We start from the raw sequence: 26,597 nt of genomic DNA, 5'->3' as shown, positions 1-26,597 counted from the left end.
CATATGCTAGACAAGAATGCTACCACTAAGCTTATACCCTAAGCCCAGACTTAACCCTCTCACTAAATCTAACAAGAAAGCTTTTGCTTCTCAGCCTTGCTCACTAGAAGTTAAAAAGAGATGTACCCTCATAAAAGACAAAAGCATAACTGCATTTGCTTATTTAATGTATGAAACACAGGAAGTACTGCAATACCTGACATTGAGCTGTCCTTGCTCCTCATCCATCTCAGAAGGGACCATAGTCAAATGGTGAATGACAGATTGTGAGCTGGACTGACTATGACTTATGGCCAGGAAAATGTCTTCTTCAATCCAGGTGAGAAGGCTGAACTTCAGTGGGTTTACTTCTTGGTCTTCACTATTCTCAAACTGAATTCTGGTTCAAACATTGAAGAATATCCAAGACATGAATAAAACTAACTTTAAAATCTTTCCTGAATGAACCATCTCATATATAGGCAAGTCCTAATTATTTGGAGGAACAAAATCTGAGCTAATACCAAACAGAAAATCCAAAAATAATGTATGTCTGGCTTAAGAATCTGGGTTTGCATTTATTCTATATTAGATTCGAAGAGAACACTTCAGGAAACTGGCTGTATAAGAATATTAACTGTCCCAGTGTTATACTAATGAGTCCCAGGGCTGTCCCGCTTCCCAGCATTCAAAGACACCAGCAGATGATACTTGGGTCTCCACCGAATAGTATTTTTCTAAGCATCTCATGTCAAAATGACTTATTAGCTTGGGAGATGGTTTCCCTGCCTCTCATACCTATATAGCTGACCAGGACTCTGTCTTTGCCACTTCTCATAGGAATCCATAAAAGCTACATCCAGCTGTTTAGGTCGTGGCAACTCTCAGCTCTCACTTAAGAGGCTGGTCGCTATGGTGATCTTCCTGTTCAACCAGCTCTTCCTGGACTCTGTCTCTCCACTGCATTCAGCTTAAGCGTTCTCTCTATACAAGATCACTCTCTGATTCTCACTGACACTCTCCCAGTCCTTTGCCAACCCCAAAGCAAACCATTCCTCCAGGATCGAGATACGAATTCATGTTCTTCATGAACCCTTTTCTGAATGACTTGGCTGTTATCATCCTAATTATTATTATTTTTTTAAATAAAACTGTTTTCTCAACTGTCTCACCCTTTCTAATTTTCCTTACATCTCTATCCTCAGGTAGTTTCAGGTCTCTGTGCTAACACTGGGATCTGGAATGATCTTCAAAGGCCCATGTGTTAAAGGCCTACTTCCCAGCGAGTGACACTTGGGAAGTGGTGGAACATTTAAGACGTGGGACCTAGTGGGAGATCTTCGGTCATTGAGGACATGCTCTCAGAACTCTTGGACCCTGGTCTCTTCTTTTTTTTATACCCAGCCATTAAGTGATCAGGCCTCTTCTACCACACTCTATTGTCATGATATTATCAGCTGCCATAAACTCAAAGCAAGAAAGCCAATTGGTCATGGATTGAAACCTACAAAACTGTGAGCCAAAATAAATCTTTCCTTTTTCAAGTTGAATTAGCTCAGGTTTCTGTTACAATAATGAAAACACACTATAAAGTAAAATAAGTATGTAAATGTTCTTTAAAAATGACTAAGCATTTACTTGCAAATGCCATGATTTTATTCTCTTTTATTGCTGAGTAATATTCCATTATGTATATATGCTGCATTTTTTTTTGTCCATTCATCTACTAAAGGGCATCTAGGTTGATTCCACAGTTTAGCTATTGTGAACAGTGCTGCAAATGGCTGTGTCCCTGCTGTTTTTAGGTCCTTTGCGTATACTGAGGAGTGGGATAGCTGAATAAAATCATGGCATTTGCAGGTAAATGGATGAAGTTGGAGAATATAATGCTAAGTGAAGTTAGCAGATCCAAAAATACCAAATGCCAAATATTTTCTCCAATATAAGGAGGCTGATTCATAGTGGGGTTGGGAGAGGGAGCAAGGGAGGATTAGACAAACTCTATATAGGGCAAAGGGATGGGAGGGGAAGGGAGGGGGTATGGGGTTAGGAAACACAGTGGAATGAGATGGACATCATTACCCTAAGTACATGTATGAAGAATGGTACATGTATGAAGTACGTGTATGAAGAATGGTGTGCATATACTTTGTGTACAACCAGGAAAAAAAATTACTTATACCTATTAAGTACAATGGATGTTTATAAAACCTGTTATTTATTACATTCTATTATTTACTATGCTAAATTTTTGGTTAATTTAGTAACAGATACTACCAAGAGACAGACTAGGTCAGTAATGAAGAACACTGGACTTATCAAATAGAACAAAATTAAATCCTGGATTCTCTATCAGATCTATGACCTTGGACAATTACCTATCCTCTAACTTCGTCTTCTTATCTGTAAGTACTCACCATACAAAATGTTTTTCAAAAAAGGTTTTCTCATAGAAGTGATATTATCATTTGGCTTTTGGGTCATTTTGTAAATCCTATACTGGACGTAAGGTACTCAATCATGCCCAGTTGTTTTTAATACTGTTTCAGTAGGAAAATACATTCTGATTTAACCCTGAGAGCCTCAAAATACAATACCCAGAAGTTCAGGAGTCTGGGATGAGGCAAAGAGAGAACTGCACTGGGTCATCCATCTGTCAACAGGAAAATGTAAATGTGCCTTATTATCTTCACCTTCATCTTTCCTATGTGATTTTTCCCTGGAAAACCAAGGGCTGTTGTAAGGAGTGAGCTCTGGGCCAGCTTATGATTCCCATTGCTTGCCATCCATTGAAACGTAATGCACTCAAATAAATAAAGTGACGATCCCCCCTCCAACTGGCCTGAAAAACCAGAGGCTGGCTATTCCATCTACTCTTGTTCCAATGAGCAACCGGCAGTAAATAATACTAGGCTACATTTAAGACAAAATGCCACCTGATTCTGTTCCCCAGAGGCCCAAGATAATTAAGAACCTACATGTATCTCTTTTCCAGATGAGGTGTTCTAAGGGCAACTTTAAATCCATTTCCACCCACAGCTCCTAGTTTCACTGTGGGGTCCACACTTGGACTATCACCTAGGAAACAAAATTACAAACATTATCATTTGTAAACTATAAATATTTCTCCTAATAGTACTGGAATAGGTTCCCATAGTTATTGAGTTCTACAAGGCAAATAAATTAAACTAGAAAATAATTACATTCCAACCTCTTTTTCTTAAACTCCTTCAGGCTTACCCAAAACCTGCTGTCCCATAATACCATGTCAGACATGATCTTCACCAATGAAGGCCACATCTCAGCAAGACCAGGTAGGGATTTTTTCATTCTTTTTTTTTTTTTAATGTTTTTATTAGCTATTGATGGACCTTAGTGCCTCACATATGCTAGGCGAGCACTCTACCACTGAGCCACAATCCCCACGATTTTTCCATTCTTGACCCAGTTTATTCACCACACGGCAGCCAATACAATCCTTAAAAAACCCAGTCAGGACATTGCATCCTCTGTTCCAACCCCTACAACTCAGAGCAAAAGCCTTCAAGGATCTGCGAGAGCTGCTGCCATCATTCTATGCCTCCTTGGCTCTGCTGTAGTCCCTTGGACCTCCTGGCTAGTTCCCACACAGCAGGAGTCATCACAGTTGCTCTCACTTGGCCTGGGATGCTCTCTCTCCACAGGTTTGCATGGTTCCCACTCTGATTCTTACCATGTCACCTTCACAGAGAGGACTTCCCTGCTCACCCTAAAAACAAAAGCTCCCTTCCCCCAATAGACCCCTAACTCAAGCCCTCCCTATACCACATCTTGCTTAATTTTTCTCCATAGCACTTGCCACCCAACAGATCATATGGCCTTGATAATGAACACACTTATATTATTTTATAAAAGATATTTAAAGCACTAAAGAGGAACCATAATAGCATTTTACAGAGTAAAACTAAAATCAGAGAAACTGATACATTCAAATAGGATTTATATAAACAGCAAGCTGTTGATTTAACAGGAAAGCTGAACTGAAGGTAGGAAACTCCAGAATGAATTAGTCAGTTTTTATTATTCTCTTCAGCAGCTATCTAGGCTTTTTGTAGCTGATAATCTAGAAGACACTGCAAACAAGGCTACCACTACTGTATGCCCATTTACTCTGACACTACCACAGAACTCACAGATAAAAACAAAATTTCAGGTTTTCCAATACGTCAGGAAAACAAGGAACTGACGCAGCAGAACTGTGGAAAGACAACTGGAGTAGAAGCTGGAACACGTGCACTGAGGTCCCTGCCCGTTCTTGCTCAAGTAATTGCAAACCCTCTGGCACTAGCACCATCTGTGACACAGTTCCTAGGAGATGTATGCACAGTCACCAAAAACACTAAAGCATGTTAAAGATGTAATAAGACACTATGTTATTCCCAGAGTTGGAGGTTATTCTTAACTGACTCTTCAAGTCAGTAAGGCAAAGGAAATGCTCTCATAAGCTAAAGTAGAATTTAGAAAAAATAACAAAACACAAGCCAATTAAATTTCATAATAATGATGAAATAACTTCAAAATTTTCTGAAACAACATCTAATTAGAATTTCGTGCAGATGTAGGGGGCACTTGATTCAGAATATTCTGGGAACAGTCTTTTAACATACCACATTTATAAACAGAAATCTGGTTACTGGCATCTAGAACAGCAAGTTCATTACTCTTTGTAGGGTGTGCAAAGAACATGACTTGATTCGCTGGGTGAGGAAGCAGCAGTCGGTAGGTGCACATGGGAGGTGGAATTACAGTCTGCCGGAAGACTGTCACCAATACCCTGTCTACACATAAAAAACAAAGAAAAAGATTAGACGTGAGATAGTCATTCTGAAAACAAAGCATCTGAACATAACTATACCTCTAAGAAATAATGGTGGCAGAAAAAATACAGCAATTCTTGAAAACAACTTTTGGTGTTTCTTTCATGAATAAGTTTAAAAACATCATGGGGGTGGGGGTAAGTGTCACAAGCTCTGTCTGTATCTGGTTATTATCACCTCCAGGCCTACAACAGTCCATCTCTGAACCTGGAAGTTTCAGATATCAGAAACTAAGGCAAAAAGGCTGAGATATCAGAGTTTTGGCTTTAAACCTCTTATGAAAGCCAGGTATACAGAACAAGAGGGAAGGGGTTGGGAGAGGGGAACTACAGTTCTCAAGAGAGCACATACCCCACCAAATGGCATTCAAAAAGACAAATGAGTAAACAAAAAGCAGACAACCCAAACAAAGACTTCTCTACAATTCTGGTCAAGCCACCACATCTGCAGGGCCTGGGATCCCCTGCAGACTCATGGCCACACTTCCCAACAGCTTACTTCCATCAATGACAGCCACATTTGCCAGGTCACTTGAATTATCTCCTGAGCTCCGGTCAGTGGTCCAGTGCCAGTCATAGCAGACGTAATGCCAGCCCTGACAGAGAACATGCAGCCGGTATGGAGTCACTGGGTCCCACATAAGAGACACGATCTTACTCTTCCCACTGGTGCTGAAGGGCAGACTCTGTTTGAGATACCAGTGATAGTTTCCAACGGTCCAGAGCTGAACTGCAAAGGAAAACGAAAGGAAGGCTTTTAGACAGGGAACCAGACTCATGTAAGTCTGATTTTTTTTTTCTTCTTTAAATAATCCTCCCTGCTCAGTCTCTTCATTAAAATAATACTTTAATAATTGTTAAAAGATAGTTATTGATGGAGAAATTGTCAAGCATCAATAAAATCAGAAGTACAAAAAAAAAAAAAAGATAAGAAGTACACATTCTATTTTAATACACCTCTATCTTCAAACTCCAAGATCAGGAAAGAAGGCTACTAGAACAAGGCAGTGTTTTAGTAAGTGTTCTCCATGAAGAGTTGGGAAAAAGATAATCTGGCAATCATAAAAGTACAGTCATGCGTCACTTAACAATAGGGATATATTCTGAGAGATGCACCATAAGGAAATGTCACTGATGCACAGCATCAGAAAGTACAGTTAAAAAATAAGATGGTTACAGCGTCCCTGAGTGATACACTCTCATGGGACCACTGCTGAATATGTGGCCCATCCTTGATGGAAATGCCCATTATGTGGCATATAACAATACTAACTAAAATATCCAACCTAAGGTCTGGACTAGCATCACTGTGTTGAATTAGTCTTTAGATGATTATTTTCTTATCAGTGTTTGCTGCAATTGTGTCCCAGAATGTTTTTAACAATGATTTAGCTGCCCAAAGAAGACGAGCATGCTCGCAATTATCACTTTCTAACAGGTATTAAAAGTACAAGATCATGCCCAAACTGACACCTTTACTAAAAGATGAAGCATACAAATTAAAATCTTCATTAGATTAAGAAATGTATTTTCTTAACCTGCCTGCTCACTAATTCTTAACTTGGTGATATCAGCATATAGAACCCAGCTCTCTAATCATGCCACTACAAGACCTCCACAGAGCCATGAGTTAGCAAATCAGATCACAGGTTCATGCTCCATGATTACAAATGTAGCTTTTCCCATGCAACATTTTTATCCTGAGCACAACATAATGCTGTTCACTGCTAACCTGGTTAATCAGTGGTTCTTAACTGTAGTGACTGTGTTAAAAATCACTTGAAAGTTTGTCTTTATTTTTCATTTTTCAAGGCCTTTTACAGTGCCAAAAGGAAAGAATTCATTAATTAATTACTGAGATAGAGTCCCTATCCCAGTGCACCAAATCCAATTCTGAAATGACAACTGGATGTCATTTTTTTTTTTCAAAATGTGCAATCAAGATTGAGACTACTTGTTGAATGATAAGTGAATTATTGAATAAATAAATGAATTTCCTAATGACATTTCAGTTTAAAAAGTTCTACTTACAATTATCTTATATTAGACAAAGGCACCAAAAACATGCATTGGAGAAAAGACAACCTCTTCAACAAATGGTGCTGGGAAAACTGGAAATCCATATGCAACAAAGTGAAATTAAACCCCTCTCTCTCACCATGCACAAAACTCAACTCAAAATGGATGAAGAACCTAGGAATAAAACCAGAGACCCTGCATCTAATAGAAGAAAAAGTAGGCCCTAATCTCTATCATGTGGGATTAGGCCCCAACTTCCTTAATAAGACTCCTTTGGTGTAAGAATTAAAATCAAAAATCAATAAATGGGATGGAATCAAACTAAAAAGTTTCTTCTCAGCAAAAGAAACAATCTGTGAGGCGAACAGAGAGCCTACATCTTGGGAGCAAATCTTTACCCCACACACATTAGATAGAGCACTAATCTCTAAGGTATATAAAGAACTCAAAAGAGCTGAGCACCAAAAAAAATAAATAACCCAATCGATAAATGGGCAAAGGACCTGTACAGACATTTCTAAGAATATGATATACAATCAATCAACATATATATATGGAAAAATGTTCATCATTGCTAACAATTAGAGAAATGCAAAACTACTCTAAGATTGCATCTCACTCTAGTCAGAATGGCAGCTATTATGAAGACAAACAACAGTAAGTGTTGGTGAGGATGTGGGGGAAAGGCACACTCATACATTGCTGATGAGACTGCAAATTGGTGCAACCAATCTGGAAAGCAGTATGGAGATTCCTTGGAAATCTGGGAATGGAACCACCATTTGACCCCAGCTATCCCTCTCCTTGATCTATATATACCCAAAGGACTTAAAAACAGCATGCTACAGGGGACACAGCCACATCAATGTTTATAGCAGCACAATTCACAATAGCTAAACTGTGGAGCCAACCTAGATGCCCTTCAGTAGATGAATGGATTAAAAAAATGTGGCATATATACACAATGGAATATTACTCAGCAATAAAAGAGAATAAAATCATGGCATTTGCAGGTAAACGGATGGAGTTAGAAAAGATACTGCTAAGTGAAGTTAGCCAATCCCAAAAAGCCAAATGCCAAATGTTTTCTCTGAAATAAGGAGGCTGATTCATAGTGGGGTAGGGAAGGGGAGCGTGGGAAGAACAGACAAACTCTAGATAGGGCAGACGGGTGGGAGGGGAAGGAAGGAAGTATAGGGTTAGAAATGCTAGTGGAATGTGATGGACATTATTATCCAAAGTACATGAATAAAGACATGAATATACTTTGGTATGAATATACTTTGTATACAACCAAAGATATGGAAAATTGTGCTCTATATGTGTAATAAGAATTGTAATGCATTCCGCTATCATATATAAATAAAAAAATAATTAAAAAGTTCTACTTACTAAAAAGCTTAAAAATACTTAGGCAAAAAGATTAATAAAAACATTTCAATATCTTGCTGTTCACAATAATGAGAAATTAAACTAAACGTCTAACAACAAGCAATTTAATAACTGGCACAAAATACTATACATCAATTTAAAACCATGCAGATCTACACCAGAAATGGAAACAAGCTTGAGATACATTATCCAAACTAGTCATAAAATGGCATGCATGATATTTATACTTTTTACAAAAATAAAATCACAGCTCTACTGAGATACTCAGGCAAAGAAATCTAGAGAACAAGAAAATTTTAATAGTGCTCATTACTCAGTATTAGAGGATTTTCTTCCTCATCTTTATTTTCTAATATATTATTTAATGTTTAAAAACACATATTTTAAAATTCTAAAAAAGATCATTACTTATATCCAATCTAGATCCTTTCAATCCTATAGTGTTCCTTTGGTTACTGTTTCATTCTTGTTTTGTTGTTTGTTTGTTTGTTTGTTTGTTTTTGCAGTACTAGGGATTGAACCCAAGGGTGCTCTATCACTGAGCCATATCCCCAGACATTTTTACTGTTTGAGACAGAGTCTTGCTAAGTTGCCCAAGATGGCCTCAAACTTGCAATCCTCCTGCCTCAGCCTCCAGAGTCACTGGGATTACAGGTGTGCACACTGAGCCAGGCTTGGTTAGTGTTTTGACTGTCTGCAGCAATGCCACTTGAGAAAGCCCTGATGATTTATGTGTCACCTTGGCTATGGTGCCCTGATTGAATAGTGGTCTAGATGTTGCTGAAAAGGTTATTTTGTAGATCTGAATAACATTTACAAGCAGTTAACTTTAAATAAAGCAGATTTCCCACAACAATATGGATGGCTCATTCAATGAGTTGAAGACCTTTTTTAAAAGCAAAGACTGAGGTTTCCCAGAAAAGGAATTCTGCCATAACATGATAACATAGAAACCCTGCCTGAGTTTTTAGGCTGTCAGGCTCCTCTACAAATTTCAAACTTACTATCCCCTTCCTAGTGCATGAGACAATTCCTTACAATAAACCCAGCTATCTCTCTCTGTTTTCCATACTCCACCCCTCTCCTATTGTTTGTTTCTCTAGAGAACCCCAACTGATACACCAGTGAAATCCCTAGGATTAAAACCCAACCTCTCCCCCATCTCTTATTACTTTAGCTTTTTTGATCCCACTAAGGGACCAAACAGAAGGGATGAAGGAAAACTCACACCCTCTACTTTCAACTACATTTTATGAAACATAAGCCAAGATACACCAACTGTCCTACCATAGGTTTTTAAAGCAGAATGTTCTTCTCTCTGAAGGTCTTCTAGCCAAACAGCAAGCACAGAGGAGTCTGCATTCCAGAGTAAGTCATTTACCTAGTAAGGAAAAAAAGGTCACTGGCCTTTAGCTACACATTTACCTCAAAATCTTTCCAACAGCTAAATTCCCTGCTCTCACACACCAACTCATCCCATACTACTTGAACTAATCCCCAGCTGTAAATTATCAACCAACACTACAGAGTACTTAAACAAATCTGTGAGATGTCATTAGATATAAAGGACTTAAAAATAAATGCATTATGCTTAAAGATAAAATGTTAATTGTGGAATTATGGTTATGTAATGAAAAATATTCTTAATGTTTAAAACTTTACATAATTAAAGATTACCATTTGATGTGTTTCTGCTTTAACAGGATTTTACTAGCACACAAACTGCTTAAAGTTTAAATGTTACAAATGATTACTGGAAAAATTATGGTTTTATCAAAAATAAAAAACAGCATTTCTGTTTCCTTTCTGTGTTTTATATAGGAGCAGAAATACTCTTCTTTTTTGCAAAGTCTCCTTGGAAAAACAATCTCTCTTTCATTTAAACAAAACAAAATAAATCAGTCACAGAAACCACTGCTTCTATTCCTATCTACTCTGGATGGAGCTTCCGTTTATACACTCCAATCAAATATAAGCTCCTCGACAGCTGAGGAGAGTCCTCTAAATTTAATTGGAAACAACTGACACCTACCTTGACCTCATCTTTGAAGAAAGGAAGTGTAAAGTGTCCATGAAGAAGTCCATTTTTCTCAAAAAACACAACATCCTGCTGGTTGGGTTTATCTTGTGTAGATGCAATCAAACTACCTGAGGGTCTTAAACCAAATCCAAGTGTCAGCATATCCAAGCTCAGCCAGCAGGCTCAAAACAAGATGACTTCAGACAAGAGAATTTTTTCAGTAAAAATCAATCAACAAAAATCCTCATATGTTAAATCCCTTGTGTCTCTTGTCTCTTTGCAAGTGAGTTACTCCAGTGTGGGGCTGCACCTGCCCAGGGAAAGGATACCTCTTCCTCATTTGCTCAAAGGCTCCATCTGCCTCCAAGCTCTACAGATTTAAATTGCACTTAGATGACATTCTTAATAACCAGTAAATTTTCTAAACCACTCCAAGTATACTGTCCTAAAAACTGTCATCTATTTTCTCCTTCAATGATGACGTCAGTAAATATTCTGTGCTTAGGCAGGTATTTTTTAAGACTTACAAACCAAAAACACCCCTTGTCTTATTCACATTTGTTTTAATTCAACAACACTTCTCTCTTGCTCTATTATCCAACACCACTCAAATATTGACTAAAAAAACATGATGTCTGAAACTCAAAGATCTAGTGGTTTTGCAGTAACAGAATGTCCTGAGAGATGCAGTATTTCTTTTACCTACAATTTACATGCAGCTGTATAGGACAAGCAAGAAGTGATGTGCACAAGAGCACTGGTCCGAGGAAGTAAACAGAAGGAAGGAGCCCAGACCCAGCCTGCAAGTTTTTCAGCAAAAAGATCCCTTGCTGTAGGAATCTGCACCAAGGAAGGGGCTCTTTTCCTAGTTTTCATAAAAGCTCCATTTGCCCCACAGAGCCAAGCAGGACTTCTCTTCTAAGCCCAATTTTGTTTTCTACAATGGCTTCACAGAGGCCCTAACCATAACCTTTTAGGAAGTAGGAAGGCAAAATACATGGGGCTTTGGAGTGATGAAACCTGTGAAGAGGCCAGAATCTATCAGTCATATCAGATTCAAAGACAGGCAAGGTGCAAGCCTATAATTCCAGCTATTTGAGAAGCTGAGACAGAAGGATTGCGAGTTTGAGGCCAGTCTTGGAACCTTAGCGAGACCCTGTCCCAAAATAAAAAATAAAAGAGGGCTGTGGATTTTGCTCAGTAGTGGAATACTCCTGGGTTCAATCCTCAGTACTATAGAAACAAAAACAAAAAGAAAATTGGACTTAATGGAAGAAAAGAAAAGAAGAAAACTAGATAGAGGTTTACAGCTAAATGAACAAAAGGTAAATATCCTTCTATGTCACAGAAACAACAACACTCAGTGGCATCACCACGCCTATGTTTCTAAGAAATTCTCTAAGAAAAAGTCCTGAGGTTTCTTCTCCCACTCACTTCCAGGCCAAAGCTGGTCCCAGTCCTGCCACAGGCTCACTGGTTGACTGCAAAGCAAACTCTCGGTTCCACACTCTGACCTTGCGCGCCCCTGTGCGGGAGGGAAGTGGAGTCAAACACACTTAAAACATGAAGACAACGCTGACAAGTCACAACTTTTCACTTTCTTATAAATTAAGCTGTTGTGGTTTTATAAAGCAAATTAGGTTAATCTTATTAAAATTTTGTATCTAACAGGTAGGAGGCTGGCCAAGAAGGCCACAGAGGACTCTTCTAATTCTTAACTCTAAATTCATTTAACACCTACAGCAGCATATCTTTATCTCTTCTGTAAGACTAAAGGAAAAGGAAGACAAATTTCTATAATCTAAATACAGTTTAAAAAAAAATGTTTTGTTTAATTGAATTTATTTCCATACCTGTTTCTGGGCAAACAACACTCACAGCAAAAAACTGCCCATCTCCACGCCAGGTGACATGTGGTCTGTGGTCATCCCAGGGCAGCGCAGACTCATGCTAAACAGAGGAAGAAACACCACTATTACTGAGGGACTTTTGCAGGGCCTAGAATGAAACAACCTTCTGCCATTAGATATAAACCTTTCATATGAGTTGAAGCTATCTAGAAAAACAGCTTCAGGGAATCCTCAGGAAATTTTCTAGAAAGCTTTTAGACCCAGAAATCAACAAGAAAATACTGAATTCAAAAACAAAACAAAACCCTTCTTTGGGCATTAATAGTTATAGATCTAGATAATAAAAGCAATAAACTAAGGAACCTATCAGAAGACTATTCAAGGAAACAAATGCTGTTTGTCTAAATTTAACAGGGTAGAGTTTGGCTTCATTATGGTGTGAGCTTTACAACAGGGCGCAGAGAGTAAAGAAGGTGAGAGGAAGGTGGGCAGGCAAGAGCCACAGAGGTGGTAAAAGCAGCAACAAACAAGGAAGAAAACATTCTATGCTCTGCAACAGGAGGAAGAAAGGCCTCTAATGCCACAGGCATCTCACAGCAGCCCTTCTGAGTTAGTGGTACTGGGCACTAGGAGAGCAAGGCAGGGAACACACTGCGGGCTGGAGTAATACAACACAAAACCAAGCCATTCCCAGGAGTACTTGTATCTGACTAGTACATGGTTGGTTGGTTTTTTTCCCTTAAGATGGGGTTTCACTATGTTGCCCAGACTGCCCTCAAACTTCTGAGTACATGTGATCCTCCCACCTCAGCCTCTCAAAGTAGCTGGACAACAGGCACATACCACCACACCCAGCAAAATCCATGTATTTTGTTTTGTTTTCCGAAAGGTGGCTGTGAACTTTCAAACCAAGTTAAGTCCCTAGAAAGTCTTTAGAAACAATTCAGGAACAAAAGTTAGAGCTTTTGAACAGTATGTCAAATATTAGAATCCATTCTGGGTTTTTTCCTCTTATTATCTGAATCAATTTATGTCATTAATAAAACCTAATTTTGGCATTTTTAGGCAACTCTTGGTATCGTGGGTACCAAAAGTAAAATGTTTTCTACAGAATTTAACAGAGTATGGAAAGCTGCCTTATTCTGAATACTCTATTAATGTACATGGTTCAAAGTTCTTTAAATGTATTTTAGGAGTTGAGTAATCATTACCATAATCTAAATTTTGAATATTTTCATCACCCCAAAAAAGAAATCGCATGCTCATTTGTAGTCATTTTTTCCCTGCCCCCACAACTCCCGGTTCCTGGCAACCACTAATCTACTTTCTGACTACAGATTTATCTATTCTTAGCATTTATATATAAGTGGAACTATACAATATGTGGTCTCGTGATTGGCTTCTTGCACTTAGCCTATTTAAGAGGTTCATTCATGTAGTGGTATATATCAGTAAGATTATTTTAAAATCTAAAATATATGATCTTAGAAAATTATAGCATGTTTACTTGTTGCTAAGAGGAAAAAAACACACAAATGAGCAAGAACTATTTCTTTGGTTAAGTTCTTTCAACCCCTGATCCCTGCCCATTTTAGTCCTTCTGCAACATAATAACAATAACAACTAAAAAAAAAAAACAAAAACAAAAACAGAGTAACATAAAAACTAGTTGTCCTGATTTGGGTAACTGTAGATGTTTATCCTAAGGACACAGGTTGTGTTTCTGACCTTTAATAAACCTTCACTGATTCTAATGGATCAGCAGAGTTTTCAGAATGCTAAAGTAGATCCACCATTCACACTTTGCTTACAACTACTGTTCTGAAATAACACTTATGCTTTTAAGTTCTAAAAGTTATGTAACCACTAAAATAAGGACAGTAACTATTATCTCAGTGCCTAAACTCTGTCCTGTGCCATTTCACATACACTACTGCTTCCCAAACACAACCCATAAGGGATGTCCTTATGTCCATTTTACATATAATACCAATGATCAGAAATGTTTGAAAACTTGCCAAGGTCACATAGCTACTCAATGTCTAATAAAGACATATGCTACCTGTGGGGGTACCTGACAATATGCCATAAGATACACAGGGTATACCTTCTTGGCACATTGATTTTACTCAGTGGTAATATTTTAAAATTAATGCTCTTAAAAGTGTTTATATTGTATAAGTTTCTAAAACAAAATAGTTTCTAAAACCCTAATGTGATAGCAGGCTCTGAGGCTACTTCTCCAGGTGCCCCCAGCATGTACTATGTTCACATATGTTCTCTGATGGTCTCTACACTAGAAGATTGAAATGCAATGTTTGGGGCCATTAAGACACCAGTGTGTGAGCTTAAGAATGTTCTATTCCATTAAAAAGGAAAAAAGAGTTTCATCCAACAGGAAAAATACCTAGAAAAAGAACAAAAAAAGAAAGAAAGAAGAAAAAATATCAACATCTAGAGGAAAAGTATGAATACACACATGTGAATGATCAATAGTTAGTGAGGGATATCAGTCTCTCTGGAGAGGATGGGGAAGGCATCAGAAAAGGCTACCGAGGTGGCTTCATTTCTATTTGTCAGGTTCCTATACTTAAAAAATCATACAAAACAGCTGGCAACATGGGGGGGGGGGGAGGATCTTTATAAAGAGACTCACTCCATGAGGGTTCTGAACAGCTACAGGTTCACTACAACAAAGAGATCAGCCCATTTATTGGCCTCTAACTGGTGATTTGGGAGTTTTTGCTGGGCAGTAAAACTTCAATTTATTCCATTCAAGGTTCTTTAAACCATCAGATCAACCTTACCAATTGCATCTGAAAGGCTGCTTGCCTGCCTTCTGATCCATGGAACTGTGTCTCCTTCTTGCCCCATCCAACAGTGACAAACTTGCCTGCAGAACAATTTGTTCAGAACATGCAAGACAACCAATAAGATGAATGAAATAAAATAAAAGCAATTTATCATTCTTCACAAAGTTAGCTTCTGATAATTACTTGGATCCTCTAAGACCTCTCAATAAACTGACCAGCAATCAATACTGGAAAAAACCCGTGTTCCATTCATATACAGTGGTGATTTGTAGAAATTTGAAAGCTATTATTTTGGAAAGCATTTAACTATCACCTTATACACTCTAAGTTCCCTTTATGACACAAGACAACAACCTCACCCTCACTTAACACATAAGAAAAATGAAATATGAAGAATTTATACAATATGTCCATGGAAAACAAAGCAAAAAAACCCTCAAGAGCTGAGAATAAAATTCTAAATTCCAGCTTTAAAGTAACAAATGTATCCAACCTTCCTTCTGGTGGAAAAGGGCACTACAGATCTCAAATCCAGTTCCTCATACAGACTTAAAGACTGAGATCCCCTTATGGCAAAGCCAAAAATCAGAACACAAGTGTCTGCCATCCAGGGTGGGGTTCTTTCTAAATATAGTTTCTTTTATATAAAATATAAAGTCAGAATTGCTGAAACAAAGCAGCTCTTCTGTTTCTAGAAGTGTGATCCAGAATCCATCTACAAGAGGTAGTATGATGACGGACCTGAAAGCATCAGCCAGCTGCAGGACCCAATACTTCCCTCCTGCTGTTGATTCTGATTCTGATGAAGCAGGACTGTTCATAATTTCTGCAAATGATTGGTGAACATGACCGTTTCCTGTCTGCTTTGCATGGGCTTGTTCCAGCACTACAGTCATCAAAACACACCCTGGTGCCGTGTGCAAAGATCAGTACTTATCCTAGTGCACACCCGTGGGCTTCTATCTGCAAGTTTCCACAGAGAAGTAAAGGACCAAGGAGTAAAGCAAGAGAACTTTCCCAACGGGATCAGACAACAAGAGATGGGATTACAGCAGGGACCTGCAAGTTACAGCCTAACAACTGCATCACAGACAGACTACTGGGACACAGCTGCACTTTATTTTTGTCCACCACTGCTTTTACATTGCAACAAAAAGAGTTGAATAGTTGCAACAGATTGTAAAGCCTGCAAAGCTAAAAACATGCTAACTCTTGATAAAACAAGTTTGTCACCCCCTGGATAAGAGGGGTTAGAATTTTATTCTCTTCCCTTCCTTCTGCTATCCTAACACCTACACACAATATCAACACTCCTTACCCATTTTTTAATTATCCATAGCATCAAACACACTGTTGGATTCATACTACCTACTAAAAAGTTGTTTCTGAACATACTGTTTTTTGAATAACTAAATAAGTAGCAGTTGTCTAAATATTTCTCAACTTGATGGAGCAAGAAGGAATGAGGTTAGACCTAAGCAACAGTTGAAATGCCTTCTCCCCCAAAACCTCTTGTCAACTGGGCTCCTTCCAGTAGGCCAGAGCTTCTTTTTCTCAATACGCATCTCCTCTCACCTCCCTCCTACAATAGTCACACAGCCTCAAAGCCTAAATTAGCTTGGCCAGATCTTTGCAAGAAAACAATTTGATTGTGTTCATGAAGTTGTAAATACAGATCTAGTAAAAACAAAAATTTAAATCTTCTCTATTTAAATCTTCTTTGATTACCTCATTAGTTGTCAAATCTTTAACATCAAAATGAGTTTTAGTATAGCTAATACTAGGGTAATAATACCAGCTTACATGTATCCCACCTCTCTTGTTTTTTTCTCCCCAAAACTGTACTCTAGAAATGCTCTCCTTATTCTAGCTTTAGACAGACCCTTTCAGCTTAAGCCTTTCCTAGGGTTAGAGCAACAATTATCTAGGTGACCTTAGGCACAGATTTCCATCTCCTGGATTATCAACAAGGCCAACCCTCAGACCTGGAGAGGCACCACAGTCAGCCTTTTAAGATCTGAGATGTGCTGAAGGAACAAGGCTTAGATCTTCACTTTGTTGAAGATCTAAGCTGTACAGTTTTTCAGGCTTATGATGTGGCTATTAGTGTAAAAGTAAATGACTAAAACTGAGGAGGAACTTTAGGTCACAATATGTTCCCAAGTTGTACTCACTTTCACCAAAATCATCCTGGTGGATTTGCTGCTCCATGATTGGTTCAAAGTCTCTTGTCATCATAATCAAGGTCTGTTGACCTTAGAGGGGAACAAACAAGAATGATTTTGTTTTCATGTAACAAATTGTCATTACACAGGCATCTGTGGCACTGTACGCTAAACCAAAATGGAGGAGGAGTTATAGTCAGAAGCAGGCAGAGAGAATGCATACAAAAGTTTTTGACTAACAAAAAAAAGCTTATCAGTCACCTGGTGCTTATCCACAGATATTCATGTTTGTAAAACTGAATACAAAAGTCCACACAACCCCTGCCACTGATTTCAACGTTCCCAGCTTCCAGACATCTCTTCACTATCTACCTCAGCAGTTGACACTGCTTTGCCATGCTCATCTGGAACAAAGAGATTCAAGGAAAAAAACCAGGAGCAAAAAGGGGTTTTTAGACTCCATTTACACCAACTCTTACTCATGGATTAGATTAAAATAAATAATGTTGAGGGCTGGGGTTGTGGCTCAGCGGTAGAGCGCTTGCCTAGCACATGCGAGGCCCTGAGTTAGATCCTCAGCACCACATAAAAAAATAAATGTATTGTGTCCAACTACAATTTAAAAATATTTTTAAAAAATAAAAATAAAATAAATGTTGAAATTTTTAACTGCAACTGTGGACTCGGTAGCCACCACAGGCTTCATGACTTGTTTTCTATTCCTAAAGACCAAAAAATGTTATTTTAAACACCTTTTTATAACTATACAGAGATAAAACTTAAGTCAGAAAAACATTCACTCCACACTATAACACAGGCATCACTGTTCAGTTGGGCGCCAAAGACCAACTCACCTGTGGCAAGAAGCACCAACTCTTGGTCAGGACTCCAGCTCATGACAGAGATGCCACTGGCCACACTCCCAACACATTCCAACTGCAAAGAGGAAAATTAAAAAGGGAAGTTAGAACACTAGGTTTGTTGGATAAATTTACCTTCGTATGCTTGTTTTTTGTTTTGATTGAGGCCATAGTAGGGACACTAGATGAAGGAAAATTTATCCAACAAACATGTCTTCAGCAACCAGAATGATATTAGGCACAGGAGTTAAAGTGGACATCCCTCTTCCCCAGAGCTGTCTCAGGAGGGGGAGAACACCATGACTCTAGGTCTCTAGGAAGCAAAGTGGGTCTCAGAAGGAATGACAAGCAGCTCAAAAGAGTCCAGCAAAGTTTTTTGTGAAGTTCAGAGTGACAACAAAAGGAGAAGAGAAAGATCAGGAGGAAAAAAACAGTGTTGAGACACAAAGGCATAAAGGGCAGTCAAAAATCAACAGTTCCCAGAGCCTAAGGTCCACATCTACATAGGAATGAGGGAGGCATGAAGGTCAAAGGCAGCATGGGGAACAGGGAATTAAAGATCTTATAAGGCAATGAAAAACACAGACTCAACTTACAGATAATCAAAAAGTCACAAAGGGACATGAAAGGCCCCATTAAGTGGAGATAAACAGAGGCTAGTTATCAGGAAAAACTATACAAACCATTTTGAATGTTAACACCTACATTTTAAATATGAGAAATATAAAACTGTGATAGCTTTTGATACTTTTCACCATGAACTAAACATAAAGCTTATTAATAATGTTCTAAATGCAGTGATTAAAAATAAAGATGCCATATTTAGACTGCAAGGGTTCAAATTCCAGTCTGATCACTATGTGATCGTAGCCTCCTTATGAAGTTCACGGTGCCTCAATTTCTTCTTCTGAAGACTAGGAAACAACAATCTACCCCAGAAGGCCAGAGTAAGAACAAAGAAAGTTTTACATGAAAAGCACTTGAAAAAGTGCTTTTTTTTTTTTTTTTTTTTTTGCAATTGCACATTGCAAATATTTAATATATATAAGCTGGTATTATTACCCTAGTATTAGCAATACTAAAACTCATCTCAATGTTAAAGAGATAACAACTAATGAGGTAATCAACGATTTTAAAAGCTGAGGTGATTGTAATTAGAATCCTTGTAGTTAAAAGGTTAAAATGGAAATTCAGAAATTTGACTTCATGGTAGAGAAAGAAGCAACTCGTTGAAATCTATCTCTGCTGGTAGTCTTAAAATATGCCTGCAGTGACAGTATATCACTATAGTGCTTGTAGTTCAGGGACTCTACAGATAGTCCACCAAAATTTATAATAGAAAATATTTCAGACTTCCTAAACTGGGAAATAAAAATTAGAACCCAGGATGAAATTCTGACCACAGAATTTCAACAATACACCATACAAGAATGGTCAGTTTTTATGTATTTAAGTTCTAATTCAGAATGACCCAATTGTTTTGATCAATAGATGCAGCAGACAAAACTGAATTTTTTAAAAATCCTGAAATATAGCTAAAGACTTTTCTTATACAAAAAAATACACAATGGGAAGATTCTAATTTGCAAAGGCTTAAATATTATCACTATGGATTGAAAACCTCAACACAAGTAACTCAGTTGGGGATGCTTGTGATTTCCTCCTCACTGGACTCTTCTCACCTGGTGTGTGCCGAGATTGCAGAGTATGACGTCTCCAGAGGCTGTTGCCACACACACAGATTCCTGATCCAGCAAGTCCTGAATACCAACAATGCAGCCACTTCCATCCTCAGGAAGAAAGCCTTCTGCCACCAGAGGAATTTCATTTTTCACCTTTCACCAAAGCAAACACATAAGCAAATTAACATAGTCTACTCTGGAGAACAATCATAAGTGCCAGAAATAAAATATTTTCTAATGCTTCTTTCATAACATAAAAGTTTTATTAAAAATTTGTTTCTAGATTAAAGCCCAAACTTTCATTTGAGAAATATTACAACTCTATCACCTTTAACAAGAAAAACAGGCAATACGGCCTTCTTGCCAAACACAAAACAAACAAAAATAAGAAATATGGTCTCTTTTAACGTGTCTAATAAAACACCAAACCAAATACTGTGGCTTTTCTCTTCTGGTATTAGGAATAAAACTCAGGGCCTTTGTGCATGAACTGGGCTTTATCCCCAGCTCCATAACTCTGGTTTTCTAAGACTTCTATAATAAGGGGAAAAAGCAATACCATGTAATTTCCCAAAACACATAAATAGCAAAATATAACAAGGGAATATATCAAAACTAACTCACGCAACCTTCAGAAAGTTATACAGTAAAATCCAGCGCTGAAGATTGGGATTTAGCTGGCCCAAACATATTTTTAAAAAGTACCATAGACAGGGCCTGGGAGTATTGCTCAGTGGCAGAATGAGTGCTTAGCATGCAGAGGCCCAGGGTTCAACCCCAGCACCACAGAATAATAAATAAATAAAATTAAAAAGTTCAAATTTTCCTGTGCATTCTTAGGTGAAAACCACTGCTATAATAGTTCTCACACAGTAGAAAGGGTAAAAGGGAGGCAGCCCATGTAAAATATAAAGTAGCTTAAAATAGTAGCAGAGGTTACTATTTAAGTTATATCTAGTATGCTATCTATAAAAAACAAATGGAATGTTTATTAAGGAAGATGTAAATTCTATTAAGATATAAGACTATTTGGGGGAAAAAAGTCTGAAAGAAAACAAATTAAAGATCATGTCAAATGCTAGCATTTTCCATCAATAACTTACTTCTCTTGTGACTGGATCTACTTCTATCAGTCCACGTTCTGAGCCAATGAGCACTGTTCCTTGCTCAGTTCGGAGAGAGAAGCACTGAGGTTTCCCTGGTGCTTGAATATCCCTGAACTCCAGAGTCCGAAGCAACTTTAGATTTCGCATGATGAAGCAATGCTCAAGAGGAAAATACAAACTTCCCTTGATGAAGCATTAATTCCTAAAAGAGAAAGGAACAGCTTAACAATGGCAAATGATCACACTCACATAAAGTCTAATGATTCCGGTGGGGTAGAGAAACAGTAGAAAGAACAAGCAAGAGAGAAAACTTCTCTGAACATGCATCTCCGTGCAGATGTGGGGCAGCAAACTTACTGCAGAGCTCTGGTCTACAAACTGGGGGATTCTGAAACCTATTTTCTGCTCTCACTCTGTAGGAAGGCCAAGAGTCTCAACTTCAGTTTTTTTCTTGAAAAAAATATTTAAATATCATTTACTCCTAAGGAAAGTGGAAAAACACAAAATAAATGGGAAAACATTTTATTTTTGCATATAGAATATATTTATAACCTGACAGATTTATGAAGTTATAAGGAAAAAAAGATATCCCGTTGATTAGAACGATATAAAAATCTATGTATGAGGGCTGGAGATATAGCTCAGTTGGTAGAGTGCTTGACTCGCAAGCACAAGGACCTGAGTTCAATCCCCAGCCACACACACACACACACAAACTATGTATGCATACTGGCAATTGAAAGGAATCTGTAATAAAACAACTTTCATATTCACCAAGACACATTTACTAGTAAACTGCTTTATATACACAAAAAATAAAAATTTAAATAAAAGCATTTACTGCTTTCGAGTAGAAAAGAAAATATTGTGAAATGACAATTTGCTTAAAAATGATGACCAACATCTTGAAACATTTGATGGCCAGATGGAAATACTTAAAGAAACTTCATTTTCCTGGCCAAGCTTTTACCAATGCAACAGAAAAGATGAGAAAAAGCATGCTAAATATGACATCTACTTTGGCAAAATCAGACTTTCTTTAACACTCAACATTATCTAAGTAGGGAAAAAATATTAATGTGCTGGGTATTTATGCTTCAATCCCTTTAAGGGTTATGACTGAAGTCTGTACATGTTAAGGATGACAATTACACAGGTCACACTGGCCTGTCACCTTAATCCAAGGTGAATTCTCTCATTTGGCATCTCATGCATATGACACTGCAAGAATAAAGATGAATCAATCCTTATGGTATTAGGCAGATGTCAAGTGTAATAGGAATAATATAATATATGAGGATTAAGAGAAAGCAAGATCATACATGGTGAGAACCAAAGCAAATAATGGCTTTATTACATTTTGGTGACGTTATATTCAAGAACTTCTGAAAATTACTTGAACCAAATGATACCATGCAGGTTTTTCATTTAAACATAATTACATAGGGTATGGGTTTTTCCAATCATAAAAATCACATCTTTTATCTTTCAAGATGGCCACTGGCATACAACTGAAAGGCAGATGTGAGAAGAGAGAATGCATGGCAAAGGAAGTAAGCCAGGTACAGAGAACAGATAAGGACAGGCAACAGAGGCCACTGTGCAGAGTGTCCTAGTGGGTTTACACACTGGTTTATCTGATACTCATGCTATCACCTCTTAAATGGGAAGTTAAAGCAAAAGAAAATGACCGATTTTTTCCTATTATCTTGTAGTTCCTGTCACTTTCACCCCAGTAATGGGCCCTCACCCTTTCAGGGGCCTTCTATCCCCCTCCCCATCTCTAGCACTCCCAGAATCAGCCTCATCAATTCCAGCCCCAGAGGCAGAAGCATCCCTCAGGCAGGCCTCACCCACCTCCAGGCCTCTGAAATCCAAACCAGGGGCATCTCCTTGGAGTTACTGAGTTAGACACCTCAAGTCTGAGGCTTTGCAGTGCCTTTGTGCCAAGGTTTAGGACCTGATGTCTCCAGCACTGTCCCTTGTTTTGACCCCCGACCTAGCTGCTTCATTCAGCTTACCTTTTGTCACTGCACTGCTAATGTCACTTTTGGTTCCTTCAGCAAGCATTTAACTAATTCTTCACATTCAATGCTCCTGAAATACTGTATGTTTTCTACTTTTCTGACTGAACCCTGACAAACACAGCAAACAACTAGGGTTCTGTGATCACCATGTTTTCAAAATCAGTGAGTTCACAGCTAGCCAAAGCAAGCTCAACAATCCCCTCCACCCTAATCCCTTTAGTCTGAAAACAAACTTTCTGAAATTTCCCACCCACCATCCTGCTCCCTTACTTTTCAGAGGAAGACATAACCCCTGTTCTTTTAAGACTAGGAAAGGCACAACCTCCAAATGCCCCAGGACCTTAGCATGTTAGTACTCTTTGACATCTGCAACCTCCAACTCCCATGCCTCCACAGATTCAACTTATTCCAGCCCTTCAAACTGCTAATGATCCCTCCACAGCACTGATCAACCCTGGATCTCCGAATTTTCTGAAAGCTCCTTCATTTTCTTCCTTTGCCCTTCACCTACCAATCTCTGGGCTAATCACTGTACCCATGACTACAAGTACTAAGTAGATCGCTACTATGACGATCAGATAGACTAAATACCTAGTCCTGACTGAACTTGACTCAATTTCTTGAAACCCACATTGTTAAGCCCATGTTGTTATCACAAGCATATCAAAAGCAATGTGAAAAACGAAGGGCTTGTTATTCTTCCACAAAACAATTCATCCTATTTTGGGAATTAGCGTTTTTGCCCTGTCCCCATGCTAAAATACCTTATGCTACGATCCGGGTTTGTGACATCAAAACTCTCTAAGTGCTAGGATGTGAAGATAAAGATTACAGTCACTGCCATAACTGTTTAGCGGGGAAAGGGGGAGTAAGCCACATAGTATACCACACTGGATGGAGAAGCACAGGAGACACTACTTACACTTACACACACACACACACACAAGAAAATCTCAGACGCGAGAAGAGGACCCGCAGCACAATTCCCGAACCTCCAGTAACCACTGCCTCCCACCGTTGATCAATCAATTCACCTTGGGCAGTTATTATCTACTCCCTGCAAAGAATCCGCAGGCTGGGTTGAGCGCAGCAGAACAGCAGGAAGTCCCGCCCAGGCTGCGACGCCCCGAGGCGCCCCAGATGGCCGCGGGGGGGAAGCCTGCAAGAGAATTCAAGGCTCGAAGGAAGAGGTAGCCCACGCCACACTCGGCTCCTAGTCTGCAGCGGGCCTCGACGTGCACAGCACCGGGAAGCCTCGGGGCGGACAGGGCCCGGTCCCACGCCGCAACTCCAGATACCGCGCACGAACGCTCACCTACGCGGCGTTCCGAGGCCCACAGTGTGCGCACGCCCTCCGTCCGGGCAACCGAGCTCTCGCGGCGCACGCTGACCCTCTCTCAGTGATCACCCGACCTCAGGTGTACACGCTATAACGTGGCTGAGCAGCAAACACTGCGACCAAGACTCAGGAGCAGGGCGGCGCGGGAGTGACGTCACGCGGCGCAAGGGGCGTGGCCATGCCGGGGGTGGGGCGGCGCCTCGGATCAATAGCCGTGGCCTTCTCTGAAGGAGTTGGAGCATTTCCGCTGGCTTCCTTCCTCTTGCACCTTCTGTTTTACTAGATCCCCAACTTGACAATGGAACCCACGCACGGTAATTGACAGTGGGCGGAGCCCGTGGGCTAGGGAGCAGCGCACGTGCGCATCACGCGAGCCGCGCGCCGGAAGGACTTCTCTGGCCAAGACCTGCGGAGAGGAGCCTCAGGTCGGGGGCCACGACACGGAGAGTCGCCATGGCTACAGAGCCCGCGACTTCGGAGCCCGCTGTGCCGTCGCTCGTGGATCGTTACTTCACTCGCTGGTACAAAGCGGGTAAGTGCGGGAAGAGGGCAATCTCCGCTGCGCCACTTCGGCCTGATGCTGCGGGGACTACTGCGACAGATCGTAAATCACGCGCGCGTCCTGGCGCTTCCTCCCAGCATCCGAAGGAGCCGGACGTTAATGCTCCCCTCTAGGCCGGGGCAATGACATTTGCAAAGACTTGGAAGCCTGAAATACAGCCGGGCGCTGTTCTAGGTTTGGCGACTGCCCTGCAGGCTCAGTGGGTTGCTTGTTAGACAATGCGCAGGCTAAACAGGTACTCCAGGCTGTTAAACTCCTTGAGTGCCAGGGGAACTTGAGGGGCTATAGAAAGATAGATTCTATAGATCTTATAGAAAGTAGCCAGTTCCTTAAAACTAGCAGTAGAGGCAGAGGGATGCAAACATGCAGAATCTACAGTTTTGTTGTCCGCTGGTATTGTCCATTTTGCCATACAGAAGCAGGCATTCCTGTGGTAGTGCTTTGTGTAACCTGTAAACACCAGTGGGAGGAACATCACTGGGGACTCTAACCTAATCCCTACTTTCTCCCTTTCGGTCAGGAGTAATGGGTGTCCTCATTTATATTGTAAAGGTCGGGCGAGCGCCGTAGGAAGAGACCACCAAGAGACTGTCTCATGCAACAGCAAAGGGTTTATTGGGGGTCCAGCATGCTGGGTCTCAGAGCTCACTTGAATAGAGCAAAGAGAGAGAGCCCTGAGAACAGCTTAAGCAGAGCTTATATACCTTTCTTGGAGAGAGCAGGGAGGGTGGGTGGTTTGCCTGCAACTGAGTGAGGGAGTGCATTCTGCAGTTTGGCAGTTGGGGACAGCACATTCTGGGAACAAGATTAGCAAACAGTTCTCAAGATTTCAACAGTGTTTTGTTAAGCATACAGAAAAACTGAGTGACAAGTACCTATTTTATTAACCTTTCAATATTATAGCATGTTTTTCTATTGGTCAAATTTAGGGTAAACAGCCATCCTGGTTCACACAGTATTGAGGGATTTCCTGGAATGTGAGACTTTCTCTGCTAACATCAGGATAGTTTCAGAAATCACCACCAAAAAATAAATAAAACAAACAAAAGGCCAATGTAGGATAAGGAATGTGACACTAATTGTATTTCTTTAACAGAAATAATGGGTATAATCATTTTAAAGTGAGGACAAAAGCTAGACGAAGCAGGGGTTTATCACCTTAACATTAAATAAGTGATTCTTGTGGGTCTGGTTCCATTTAAATACTTTAAAAAAAAACTTTATTTTTTTTTTAATTGATTATCTTCATAATTAATTTATCTCAGTGAAACAAAAAAAGTATCATGTAATGGTAGTAAATATTGATTTAGCAACCAACAAACTTTTTTACTCTTCTAGATGTCAAAGGAAAACCCTGTGAAGATCACTGTATACTACAGCACTCTAACCGGTAAGCCAGTCAAAAATTATAAATTATCAGACATTTTCTTTTTTCCTGGTATTTAACCTGGTATGGTCTTGGATTAAAGAGCTTATTAGGGCTGGGGCTCAGTGGTAGAGTGCTCACCTAGCACGTGTGAGGCTTTGAGTTCAATCCTCAGCACCACATATAAATAAAGGTATTGTGTGCAACTACAACTAAAAATAAAATAATTTTTTTTAAAAAAAAGCTTATTAGGGCTGGAGATGTGGCTCAGCGGTAGTGCGCTCGCCTGGCATGCATGTGGCCCAGGTTCGATCCTCAGCACCACATACAAACAAAGATGTTGTGTCCGCCGATAACTAAAAAAAAAAAAAAAAGCTTATTAAATGAACATCACCAAATTACCTTCCACTGTGTTGAAATGGTATTATTATAGGAGTTTGGTTGGCAGAAATTGAACATATAATTTTGATTAACTAAACACTCAAATGGAACACATCTTCAGTTATCTGCTACCTAAAGTAGCCGCTGCCAGACCATGGAGACCATCACAGTAGAGGCATGT

The 26,597-nt window shown here is 39.4% G+C and overlaps 2 protein-coding genes across 6 annotated transcripts in view; one reads left to right on the top strand and one right to left on the bottom strand.

Moving 5' to 3' along the window:
• The window catches only part of ELP1 (elongator acetyltransferase complex subunit 1), a 61,030-nt gene extending 36,811 nt beyond the window's left edge, over positions 1 to 24,219 (bottom strand). The window contains exons 1-14 of one of the 5 annotated variants that reach the window (XM_081281989.1): positions 24,084 to 24,219; positions 20,739 to 20,943; positions 19,636 to 19,788; positions 17,948 to 18,029; positions 17,103 to 17,183; positions 14,923 to 15,008; positions 12,119 to 12,215; positions 11,700 to 11,790; positions 10,278 to 10,401; positions 9,533 to 9,626; positions 5,334 to 5,564; positions 4,626 to 4,796; positions 2,958 to 3,057; positions 197 to 379 (exon numbers count right to left, since the gene is read on the bottom strand). In XM_081281989.1, coding sequence (XP_081138115.1) covers positions 197 to 379; positions 2,958 to 3,057; positions 4,626 to 4,796; positions 5,334 to 5,564; positions 9,533 to 9,626; positions 10,278 to 10,401; positions 11,700 to 11,790; positions 12,119 to 12,215; positions 14,923 to 15,008; positions 17,103 to 17,183; positions 17,948 to 18,029; positions 19,636 to 19,788; positions 20,739 to 20,888 — 1,643 coding nt within the window. In that variant the 5' untranslated portion in view covers positions 20,889 to 20,943; positions 24,084 to 24,219. Of the gene's footprint in view, positions 1 to 196; positions 380 to 2,957; positions 3,058 to 4,625; positions 4,797 to 5,333; positions 5,565 to 9,532; positions 9,627 to 10,277; positions 10,402 to 11,699; positions 11,791 to 12,118; positions 12,216 to 14,922; positions 15,009 to 17,102; positions 17,184 to 17,947; positions 18,030 to 19,635; positions 19,789 to 20,738; positions 20,944 to 23,698; positions 23,935 to 24,083 lie in introns of those variants that run through there. The other 4 variants (XM_081281991.1, XM_081281990.1, XM_081281987.1 and 1 more) reach the window with 4 other exon arrangements.
• Positions 24,220 to 24,506: 287 nt separating this feature from the next.
• The window catches only part of ABITRAM (actin binding transcription modulator), a 6,427-nt gene continuing 4,336 nt past the window's right edge, over positions 24,507 to 26,597 (top strand). Inside the window, exons 1-3 of the mRNA XM_081280184.1 lie at positions 24,507 to 24,639; positions 26,008 to 26,059; positions 26,555 to 26,585. Of these exons, the coding sequence (XP_081136310.1) occupies positions 24,561 to 24,639; positions 26,008 to 26,059; positions 26,555 to 26,585 (162 nt within the window). The 5' untranslated portion in view covers positions 24,507 to 24,560. The remainder of the gene's footprint in view (positions 24,640 to 26,007; positions 26,060 to 26,554; positions 26,586 to 26,597) is intronic.

This window comes from Spermophilus citellus, assembly GCF_964194105.1.
Source record: "Spermophilus citellus genome assembly, chromosome: 2".
NCBI classification, from domain to species: Eukaryota; Metazoa; Chordata; class Mammalia; order Rodentia; family Sciuridae; genus Spermophilus; species Spermophilus citellus.
Note: the sequence above shows the minus strand (reverse complement) of the source record. Positions and strands in the feature narration are given on the sequence as shown.